At 42.9% G+C, this 12,201-nt stretch overlaps 1 protein-coding gene across 1 annotated transcript in view; it reads left to right on the top strand.

Annotated features, from left to right (window-relative positions):
* Positions 1 to 7,725, top strand: part of LOC108798781 (zinc transporter ZIP6-like) — a gene marked incomplete at its 3' end in the record, with an annotated part of 8,898 nt that extends 1,173 nt beyond the window's left edge. The window contains exons 2-5 of the mRNA XM_018570563.1: positions 10 to 323; positions 357 to 513; positions 5,555 to 5,738; positions 7,556 to 7,725. Of these exons, the coding sequence (XP_018426065.1) occupies positions 10 to 323; positions 357 to 513; positions 5,555 to 5,738; positions 7,556 to 7,725 (825 nt within the window). The remainder of the gene's footprint in view (positions 1 to 9; positions 324 to 356; positions 514 to 5,554; positions 5,739 to 7,555) is intronic.
* Positions 7,726 to 12,201: the final 4,476 nt, after the last annotated feature.

The following is a 12,201-nucleotide window of genomic DNA, read 5'->3' as shown; positions in this document are numbered from 1 at the left end:
CTGTGCCGGCTGGGCACCGGGAACGAGCCCGCCATTACCGTGACGTTACCTCCGCAGGGCGGGGAGGCGGTGAGCCCGAGTGCTGCCCAGGTGTCCGCCTCCAGTCCCGTATCTCCAGGGTTAGACCCCGTGCTGGCGCTGAGGGCACAGCGTCATAACCTGCTTCTCCTTTTCGAGCGTTACGGAGAGAATAATCAGAGTTTAAACATGTCTGGCTTCCGGCAGCTGCTCCGCAGTCTGGGGGAGGAGAGGCTGAAGAGCATCGCTATACAAAGAACGGATCATCATCATCATCACCACGATCACCACCGTCATCCTCACCATCATCAGCACCATCCGCATCACCACCACAACAACAACCACCACCATCATCATCCTCACCCTGTCAGCCCCAACACTGAGCACAGTCACACTACATGTGAGGAGAACAGGAAGAAGCGACATGTGTCCTCTTCTGAGAGCCAGGCACCTGGGACAGGCAGCAGCAGCATCTCTCTGGGAACTGAAGTGGAGGTGATTATCATGGGCCTTCCCTTATGTCACGATTAATGACTGTCACAAAATGAATAGAAACAAATAGTTTTTTTCTACAGATCTTTTTGGGCTAACTCTGTATGATGGTTAAGGTTTATGAGTCCTACTGCCTTTCCAACCCAAAGCTTGGCTGTACACCTAATACATATTAGTTTTTTCATGTTCAGCAAAACTCTTGTTTCCCCCTTCTATGCTAAACAGTGTGGGGGACCCCCTAGCCCCTCCTCCCCTCACCGCCAATCATTTATATTGTGACAGTGGTGGATGTGTCAGTGACTGCAGCTGGCTGGCTGTCAGACCATCCAAACAGTGACTGTGATTTGATTGGCTGGCTGTCGGAACACCCACACAGTGACAGCGGGCAATTGGCTGTCGGAACACCCGCACAGTGACAGCGGGCAATTGGCTGTCGGAACACCCGCATGGTGACAGCGGGCAATTGGCTGACGGAACACCCACACAGTGACAGTGGCCAATTGGCTGACGGAACACCCGCACAGTGGCCATTTGGCTGACGGAACACCCGCAAAGTGACAGCGCCTGATTGGGCGCAGTCACAGTTTGACCGAGGTTTCTCAGAGTGGTTCCTTTAACAACAGTCAATTGAAACAAATCGGCTTTTGTTGAACTGAGGCACTAACGGGGCCACACACTATTTAAACGTTAGGCAAGTCAGTAGGCTGAAATTCAAGCAGTCTGTGACTAGCTTTACCTCTGCCACTCTTGGACCACAACCAAAACTGTCCACACCTTAAAGGAGAACTATGGGGTCAGTGTTTTTCCCCATAGTTCTCCTTGGGGTAACGGGAGGACACAAACTAGCGTCCTCCCGTTACCCTAAGCTCAGTATACCGCGAGCTACAGCTCGCGGTATACTGAGACGCCGCACCTGGAGCGGATCCTGACTTAGATGACGGGATCCGCCCAGCTGCGTGAGTGACAGCTGGCTCTGCCTATCTAGAGGCAGAGCCAGCTGTACCCGCCCCCTCCCCCGTCCGTTCCGCCAGTCAGTGCTGGCAGATCGGAGCGGGAAGAGGGGAATCCAGCCCCTCCCCCTGTCACGGCAGAGAGCCGTGACAGGATCGAGAGGTGAGGGAATCCGGTATGTGTTCCCTCACCTCCCGATCTACTGAGCCGACCTGTGACAGTCTCATTGTCACAGGTCGGCTTAGAACTATGACGTGAGTGGAAATCACTCATGTCATAGTTCTCATTTAACTTTGCTTTCTAAGAATTCATGTGTTTATGTTACTTTGAAATAACTGTGAAGATGTTTTCAGTTGACGCTCATAGGTGCAAGATACAATGGGGGGAATTTATTAAAACTGGAGCAGACAGAATTTGGAAAAGGTGCCAATGGCAACCAATCAGCATCTATCTTCTGTTTTGTTCAATTAAGCTTTGAAAATAAAAGAGAAGCTGTTTGGTTGCCATGGACTACTGCTACAGTTTTGATAAATTCCCCCCAATGTTCGGTTTCGTAATGCTGACTTTTTTTTTTCTTACAAATCTGAACTTGTATGTATTATATATTGTGGGCCCATGCACACAGCTCCATAATCATCTGCTGATCAGGCAAGGCACAAATGGCTCTTTAACCTAAATGAATCATATGGCCCGTTCATATGTGCATTGCGGCACAGCACAGTATAGGCATTGGTGTGTTGTGGTGTCATTCATTTTAAAATAACTACCTCTGCAACGCACCGCAGCACGTTACCACAGATGGTCTGCATTGTGGATTGCTGCTAAAGAAAAAAAAATGTAGCCTGCGCTAAGTTTTCATGTGTTAAGGGTGTTCAAGCTCATTCTTTCTTTAACATAAAAATGTGATGTGACATGAATGGGCCCTAAAATGTATGTGTCCTACAATTTTGTGTTACGTTTTAGGTTTGTGTAGGTGGAGGAAACCCCTCCCAGATGCCACCAGACCAGCTGCCACCGCTGAAAAGGCTCATTCACAGCAGATGTGTTGGGACTGCACAGGCCCAAGGCAAATACAGGGTGGATTGCCTTGTTTACACTACTGCACTGTGAAGAAATGCGGCGTGCAATACTTAGGTGCAACGCAGTCCAAAACTCTAACTAAAGTAAACAATGCGCTGAGCTGGAAGCGGTGCATCAGCACTGTTCCTCCTAGCGCACACCAGGGACCGAGCGTTCATTGTGGCTGGTTGGTATGAACAAGCCCTTACCCTCACCTTTTTGTTCTGGTGACAAATGTAAAGATTTGGATTTCCCATCACTTTCTGTCTCTTATCATTTAACGTTGAGCCACTTATGTGTCAGCTGACACCTTTTTTCTGTGCTGAAAGCCCAGCACAGTGACACCGCAGAGTAGTCACCGTTTACAATTAGGAGCCGGTGGGATGGGCTTCTGAACATGTGACTGCGGTGACAGCCAATCATAGCAGCTTGCCTTTGACTCCGTAATAAGAACCCCTTAAAGGAGAATTATGGGGAGAGTCAATTACATACATCCCCACAATTAGAACCGACGTGACACTGAAGCTGTCTCATGTCGGGTCTATTGATTGGGAACTTAGCGATAACATGACTCTGATTGTTCAGTTCCTGATCATCTCCCTGCAGAGAGCGGTGACTGTCAGTCTCTGTTCCCTGCAGGGATTCCGCCCCTTTTCGTTTCTCCAGCGCTGGCTGGAGGAACAGATTGGGTGGGCACAGCTGGTATATGTCCTCCTGTGACCCTAAAGAGAACTATGGGCAAAAAAGGTTGGGCCATAGTTCACTTTTAAAGCGTTGGCGGCAAGGCGGCAAGGGTTAAAGTGTATCTATAGCAAAACATTTTTGCTCAGTGGGAAATTGTTAGAACACCTGCCAGGTATTTTCTTTTTTTCTGTCTGTCCTTTTTGGCAAGATTTCCATTTACTTCCTGCCTGCAGGATGTGAGATAAAGCTGTCCAAAATGGAGAAGGATTAAAGTTGGCCATACACTGGTAGATTTTTATATGAACAATCTTGTCATCGGAGTCTTGACGAATGTCATTCAGAAATGTGTTTTTAACATTAGATTTTGGCAATGAGTGGAGTTTCCTGAACAAAAACCATGTTTACTGTTAGAATTTTGTTTTGAGAAAATTGGTCCATCCAGCTCCTTGATTTTTTTTTTTTTTTTCCGTCACTTCATTCGAAAAAGATCATGGATTTGACCTGAACAACTGTTAGAAATTGGAAGGAATGCGCCACTAATTACTTTTTTCAAACAAAGTTCTGCTGGTGTTTGGTCAGGTTTCGTTGTCACTGGAACAAGTATCGCAGTTGGAAGATTTCTGCATATCTCCTGTTCCTATGTCAACCATAACATTTTGGACCTTCCATCGCTATCTGTTCTGTTGAAAAGTAAACGCACATGCATCTTTATTATTTTTTGCAACGGAGCCTGCCACGCATTGCAACTGCAATCAGTGGATCACGGGTACAGTGTACAGGCTCCTGCAGATGGTTCCTCCCAGTCTCTGCTTCTCCAGTTTCATAGGAAAGTCTCTGCACCTTGGTATGGACAATCGATGGACTACAAGTGCAGTGACGTTACCACACTTGTGCTCCATTGAGAACTACTCAGTCCCTCTGTCGCAGTATCAGATGGGACTTGTAGTTTTTTCATTCATTCTTAAAAATCTATACAAATACATTTTTGTTAACAGTTAAAAAGGTATCTTATTTGTGTATCACTCGGCTGTAGATCCTCAAATCATTTCTGAATTGGTGCTGATACTGTCCTTCCTTCTGTAGGGTGGTCTGCTTCTGGTCCTCATGGTCCTTGTGTGTGTTGTAAAGTAGTCACTGCTCCAAGCTCACTCCTATGATGGACTACAATCTCTGTACAAATGAGTAAACTAAACATGAGATTGTAGTCCATCACATGGAGCAAGTTTGGAGTGGTGGCTAAGTTACAACACACACATGGACCATGGGGAACAAAAGCAGCCACCCTCCAGAAGGGAGGACAGTGTCGGCACCAATTCAGAGATGATTTGAGAATCTACAGCTGAGTGATACACAAATAAGATACATTTTTGTTAATGGTTAAGGTACTTGTATAAATTTTTAAGATTTCACTCCTAAATTTTGTGCCACTTTAATCTCCCTGTTACCTGGAATACCTTGGAATTGTGCTGTAAAACTCCTGGGACACCCAGTGCTTGCAATTGTATTGAGGCATGCATGTTCCCCCAGATATGAACACTGCATTCTGTTTCAGTATGAGCTCAGAGAATCAGTTGTAGCGGTGCCTGCTAGTCATCACTTCTGTTTTTTTGGCAAGGAGACATTTCCAGCTTGCTCAGCTACATTTCCTGGTCACCGTGGTGACTTAGTTACTTGGATTAGGCTGGCTTAGATGTATGTTCTGTGCATTTTTTTTAATTTTATTTTCTTTGTATTCACTTTTTTGCTGGCAAGTTTTAAAGTGACACCAAACTCGGGAATTAAACGTTACAGCATTCAAGTACCTTTAACTATTAACAAAAATGTATCTCATTTGTGTATCACTTGGCCGTAGATCGTCAAATCATCTCTGAATTGGTGCAGACACTGTCCTCCCTTCTGGAGGGTGGCTACTTCTGTTCCCTATAGTCATTGTGTGTGTGTTTTTAAAGTAGCCACCGCTCTAAGCTCACTCCCATTGTAGACTACAATCTCACGTTTAGGGAAGAAAAGTAGCCACCCCCCTGAAGGAAGGACAGTGTCTATACCAATTCAGAGATAATTATATGTGGTTACACATATAATATACATTTTTGTTAATAGTTAAGGTACTTTAATGCATTTTTAACATTTAACTCCTGATTTTATTATCACTTTATAGTTATATCAGGGAGTATCTATGTTTGCAGACATATGTTTTGGTTATCTATTCATTTTTATTCACGTTTCCTTCTATATGAATTCAAAATCGTATTATTGCCTTAAATTATCACAGCTATCTATTTAAATGTACTTTGACTTGAATGCAAAATGTGTCATTGCAAATATTTCTCTCTTCTTCTTCTTCTTCTAGTGTTTAAATGCCTCACGCCTGCTGACTTTGCATGGAATGAACATGCAGATGCTTCTTGACTTGGATGAGTTTAGATATATCTGCCCAGCTATTATTAATCAAATCGACAGGAAGTCCTGCTTGATTAATGATCATGACGATGCTATGGCTGAAAGCAGCCAAGGTGTATATTCTGTGAAAGTAGGTAAGTAGCTGTGTGTATCATGTAAAATGAAAGAGCTGTTGTTTTAGGAATAATATGTAAGAAATACTTTTTTACTTTGAGCTTCAATGATAAAACTTCTTATAAAGCCAGTATAGGTAATTCCTAAACTGGTCAGCACCATCGAGGGATGCTAGTGCCGTTGGAACGGTATCCATTCAGCTATACGCCAGGTGGAAGTATTATAAATGAAGCCTATAAAGTATATCTAAACACAATACTTTTTATTTCACTTTGGATAGTGTAGGGAAGGGTTAAAACCATTGTCCGTTCTTATTTTCACATTGGGGAGATTTCTCTTCACTTTCTACCCTGTAGACAGAACAGAAAGTGAGAGGATATCGATCCAATGTGAAAAACTCTAATCTTGCAGAGTTGTCCCATGGGCAAGTGTCCCCAGTGGAAGATTTCCCCTCCATTCTTGTTCTGGTGGCATCTCACAAATTTTGGATTCACCCTCCCTTACATTCCCAATGACATTGGTGATCAGGGCAATAAGAACGAGTGAAGCAATAAAAACCTGGTTCTAACCCCTCACCACTCAATCAAAAAAACCTTTAGTTGTACTTTAAGGTTTACAGTATGTGGTATATTCTCAATATTATAGAACTGAATTAGTTCATGATTTCTTATAGAATACTGTAGATGCTCTCAGTTGGCAGGGTTTATCATTTAGGTTGAATGGACCGACTGTTGTGACATAAGGGCTCAGGGGGGTAGTCAGCACTGTAATAGGCATACATACTATAGTTGTTTAATAATGCAATCAAAGCTTACACGAAAAAATCCCTTTTTATGTAGTGAGTGCTGACTTTCTGCCCATCACTTTCAACAACGTCCTGGATTCCCTGTGTGCTTTGAGTCTCTTTTCCTGCTGCTTGATGCAGTCTCAATTTCTCAAGACTACGTAGCCCACCATGCATTGCTTCCAGCAAGCGATAGTAATGTTACATTGTTCAGGTATTGAGTTGTAGTTCAAGAGGCAGGCTCTGTAGGAGTCGTGACACAAGGAAGTGTATATTCACAGTGTGAAATTGTCAGTGTATCGAGGAAGTACATCCTATGCGCATCTTCAATAATTATGTTTATAAACTTCTAGATCAATATGCTTATTAGGAGTTAGATAAAACTTATGGAAATGTATTGTAGAAATACATATTTATTTTAACTTTTTGACCATAGATACCCTTTAATGTACGTGAGTTCTTTCAAAACTATCTCTGAACGGTAGTGTAATGCAGAACTAATGTACATCTACCTTCATGACCGTTATATTCTTCTATAAGCTTAAAACAAAACGTTACTTTACGCTCCCTGTCTCACTCCCCCACCCTTTCCAATTCCTAGCAGCATATACTTCCAATTCCTTTGCTTCCCTACTGGTCTATTCAGTGGCAAGAGCCAAAGGAAAAAAGGAAATGCCCTGTTGGTATAGAGGAGCACAGGACTGGCTCCATGTGTTAGTGCTGGGCCAGTCTGTGTAACTTAATACTCCAGTGACCCCCAGCTTAAATGGGGCTTTCCTTTTAGCTCCTGGTGGCTGAACGTAGTGGTATGGGAGTATTAAGAAGATAAAGACTGCTGCGGTTGTCTGAATGAAAGTAAATCAGTTGATGTGCCTTGCATGGGCAAAGCACATGTTCAATTGTTCATTTTGATATCAAATGTGTGATCATTATTTCTTTTCAGGCCTAAAATGTGGAATATAACATGGGTGCAAAAATTGAAAAAAGGGCCTCAGTCATGAAGGGGTTAAGCATGTTCTTTCCAGCCTGGTAATCTTTGTTTTCTTTCCACAGCATGGATTGGTGGCTTTATATCAATTACTGTTATAAGTGTGCTATCTTTGCTGGGCATCATCTTGGTTCCTCTGATGAATAAAGTGTTCTTCAAATTTTTGCTAAGTTTCCTGGTGGCGTTGGCAGTCGGCACTTTAAGTGGGGATGCATTTTTACATCTGCTTCCACATGTAAGTAATGAAATCATTGTTAATTCTGGCTTTATGTTTACTGCAAGTGGTATATACTGCCTTTTAGGTTTCTATTCTGCTTCATGAACATAGATTTCGTCACAAGCTGGAGCTTTTTCAAAATCTACATCTTCATTTGCTTAAATTTTGCATAGTTTCACTTGAGCTGGCCATACACTGTTAGTATTTTGGCTGATTCCAAACAAGCAATGAATTAAACAAAATGAAAGGAGCTGAGTGGAAAATTGTCAGCCGAACAGCGACTGCAGTGAAACTTTCGGACTGCCACGGGCGCCAGCAGTCGGCATACAATAGCTGTCCGGCATGAATTCCTCTATGTGCACTACGTTAGCTGCCCCGGATGATGCTACAGTCCTCACTATTGTTATCTATTGCCCTGGTAGGAATTACGCTCATGATCTTAGTACTGCAAGTCCATTTAAAGGCAACATTTAAGTTTCTCTAGCAGTAAAAGTTCTAGCATTCATGTGAAGATTGAATAAAAAATAATGAAAAGCCATCGCTCTTTTAGCGTGAATGCGATGCAGATCTTTGACTAGGATTAAAGAGCAGTTCTTGGCAATAGGTAAGTAATCAATGAAATTAGATAATTATGATATAACATAAATACTACTTATAGCCATTCACTTGCTTTCCCTAATCTGTATTCTTTGTAATCCACTGCACCCACATTTCGCAGACGTAATACCGGGCTCAGATTAGATTTCCTGTACTGTGCTGGCTTTCTCTCCTTTTTACTTGGAGTCTAATTGGTGCCTATGCGAAACCCTATATTTTAAGCACTGATGCACATTTTTTTTAAACCCCATATGACAGACATTGAGGAACCTGCAGGTGCGTTTTAACAGCACTATCTAGCACATTCCAAGAATGCCAGATTACAGACAAAAGGGATTGGTACAATCAACAATGCCCGGATAAAATATGAAGTCCTAAGCAACTAGGCTTTGCTTCCTGTATACATTGCAATGCTTCATTTTAGTGAATTATTTTTTACTGGAGTTGTACCTTTTTAAATAGAAAGTTCTAGAAGTACTAGGAGAGGAAAATGTACTCTTCCCAATACTTAGTACTGGCAGTGTCAGTCTTCTCTCTGCAGAGAGCGGTGACTGTCAATCATGGTTTCTCGCAGAGATTCCCCACCCACTCTGTTTCTCCAGCGCTCATTTGAAGGACAGCCTGGGAAGAGGGTGGGCACAGCTGGTTCTGGCTCTGTTGGGATCTTTCCCAGCTGTAGCATGGCTCTGCGTTGTCTCCATATAGCAGGCAGTAGCCGCTAGATGCTGACTTTGGGTCACAGGAGTACATTAGAAAAATTTTGACTTTAGTTTTCTAATTAAGTTACCTGTAAACTTCTGCAACTGCTATCCTTTTCTCAAATGTACCTGCTCCTCTGCAGCAGGTATTACATTTTATTTCCTGAGCTAGTTTTTAAACAAAACTCCCAATTCCCTTATCCATGCTGTTGGAGGGGAGTCTCCCCACCCTCCCTAGGCTATTATATTCTGACATTGGCTGGTGTTCGGCTGTCAGAATACCCGAATAGTGTGTGGCTGCAAATTTTCTGCCGGCTCCTTCGATTTTCAGATTGACGGATGACGGCTTTTGACGGGGCCATCCATAGAGCACATTTCACTCCATGTATGGCCAGCTTAAGGCTTGTCCTTGTCTTATGCTGGCTTCATACCTATGCATTGCGGTAACAAATCCTATGTGAGTTGGTGCCTCACGGGGACATTTTTTATTTTAAATAACGACCCAACGCACCACCAGCCCACACAATACCATATGTTGTTTTGGTCTGCTCTGGGGGGAAAAAGGTGCAGGTACATTTATTTTGGCTGTTCTGGTTCATTGGCAGTTATTTTAATAGGCTGCCTTAATACAATGCTTGTTAATGCTCAATAAAACAAATTTAAATACAACTTACCAGAACACAAAGGTGGGCAGTAGCCCTTGAGGGATGCAGACAATGGAGTGTGTCTTGTTACAATACAGAATCGGAGCAGCTGATGATGATGATGATGATAAAGGCAGACCTTCCCATGTAAAATAATTTTCAGAATGCACATGGTAAAGCAAGCATGGGTTATTAAAAAGAAAAAAGTACAAATTTGTTAAACGTTCAACTAAATTCCTTGTACAGTCCATGGTTCACCAGGAGGGGATTGTGTTTTCCTTTAAAGCTACACTTCATGTACAAATTAAAATGAATGCAGTTATGTATTAATAAAATCATACATTTTTTTTTTCTCCCAGCATTCTCTGGCGAACACAAGTCTTTGTTTTAACATGTGGTTATGGCCACCTCCTCTAGGAGCTTCGGACACTATGCAAATTAAAAATGACACCAACTAATCTGGTGGTAACACTCCTGCACATGAGCCCAGTGTAGCTCATTATACTGAGGACGTATGATGGCTCTCAAGCTCTGCTGGCTCTAGACATAGATTCTGAAGAATGTTCTATATAGATGCTGCTGGCAGTGTCATACTGCATAACAGTATTATGGACATTCATTACAGCAGCCATTACTTTGCAGTGTAATCCCAGGCCACTAACATTTGGTACTTTTACTTCAATGACCCTGCCTATTATGAGTCAGTGGTAGCCACTGCAGCGGCCATACTGCAATTGTCATTACCAGTCTCCTAGATCTTGAAGTTCACTCCAGCAATACTACCTACTCTCAGGAAGCAGTGAGCAAGGCTGTTCTGTGACAAGTATTTTGGTCTCCCTGGAGAGTTGTTTTTCTTACTGTGTGAAGTGCCCTTTTTTTTGTGTGTGTGTGTGTACTAGGCTCTTTAAGTTACTCTGGCTCTCTAGAGCTGTTTTCCACTGCCTTTGTAGTGTTTTCATTTGCCCTTAGTTCAGAACCCCTCACCTGGCCTGTTCTGTTACAATGGCTTCTGGCCGAACAGTCCTTGGTTTGTACTTTCATCCAGGATGTTACTCACATTGCCCCTTCCTTTTAGATCCGCTCTTGCTTAGTGGAACCTTTCATGTGTATTTTGGGGGGTTCTTCAATGGCCTCCTTTTAAAATCATGCTCAAGACCTCTCTTAGCTGCAAGCCTTGTCCTGCAAGACACCTTTTCTTATGCTTCATAAGTATAAAATTGTGTCCTCTTTCGACTTCAATAAAGACATTGTGCTCCCATTCTTTTGTTCAGCTCCTGTTCATCCTAAGGAGATTGCCCTTCACACTGTTGATATACGGTAGTGAGGGCTATTAGGGTTTATTTCTCCATTACGGACACTCTAATTCCAGAATGTCCCTGGGTCTCCACTGTCCAGCACGACCATAACTAGACAGATTTGATGTCAGGCCTGTTGAATGACCAAACCCTCTCACCCCCACCACCACCAAGTTTGCGGTCAGTGCTCATTCTACTGCTGGGTTGCTAGTGTGCATGTGTGCCCTCTTCTTTTGTGTGCTTGCCCAACCTCAATTTTGGGAACTGCTTTTGAATGTCCCACATGTTGAAGAGACTTCTGTGTCCTCCAATAAGCCCTAGGAGAAAATGTATTTTTGGAATTTGTTCTTTCTGTAAATTCCTTTTTCTCTAGCTCCCTCCCCATGTGATGGGTGCTCGTTTGTGTTGTTGGTCATTTGTCACAGATGTTTTCTGGCAGGTTGTTTTACCTTTTCCTGTTTTTTCACTGCTTGCAACTCCTGAGCTCACGTGCAGGGGTATAACCACTTGATAGGGTTGTGTCCATTTTTAGTGTTTGTTGCATCTTGACCTCCTAAAATTGGTGTCTATATCCACATATTGAAGAATAGACTTCTGTGTCCTCCAATGAGCTACTGAATGGCAGAGGGGTGAACAGGCTGTGTTGCTTAAATGCAGTAGAACAAAGTTAAGTCTCCAGGCTTGCTGTGCTCTCTAGCAGGGCTGGGGTACATCTCAGGGCTTAACTAATAGAAATAGAAATCCTTTGGCTGATAAAACAGCTCCTATATTTGCATTTTATGGGCATATTTAGTTGTTTACGTGGAGTTCAGCATTTTATATTGCTCAGTGGTTAATATATTGTATTCTACCAATAGGCTTTTTTACTCAAAAATTGAAATCAATACATAATAACCAATAACAATGGGTTGATCAGTCCTGTGGTAGGGGTGGGGTAAACTGCTTTTGTTAGATAAAGATGTTTGTAACGCTTAGAGAGGAAACCCCAAGCTTGTAATATTCTAGACCTGGGGTGCCCACAATTTTTTTGATAAGATCTACTTTTCAAATGATGAGCTACAGGAGATCTACCAATGAAAAAAAACCTCCCTCACACTTTCTCTCCTGGCTGTCTCTCCTTACTCATCCTCCTGGCTGTCTCTCCTGGCCCTCTTTCCTCGCTCTCTCCCCTAGCTGTCATTCCTCTTTTTTTCTCCCCTGGCTGTCTCTCTTTGCTCTGCCCCCCTGGCTGTCTCTCCTCTCTCTCTCCCCTGGCTGTCT

This window comes from Nanorana parkeri, unplaced genomic scaffold (assembly GCF_000935625.1).
Source record: "Nanorana parkeri isolate BGI_ZX_2015 unplaced genomic scaffold, ASM93562v1 scaffold1558, whole genome shotgun sequence".
In the NCBI taxonomy this organism is placed as follows: Eukaryota; Metazoa; Chordata; class Amphibia; order Anura; family Dicroglossidae; genus Nanorana; species Nanorana parkeri.
Note: the sequence above shows the minus strand (reverse complement) of the source record. Positions and strands in the feature narration are given on the sequence as shown.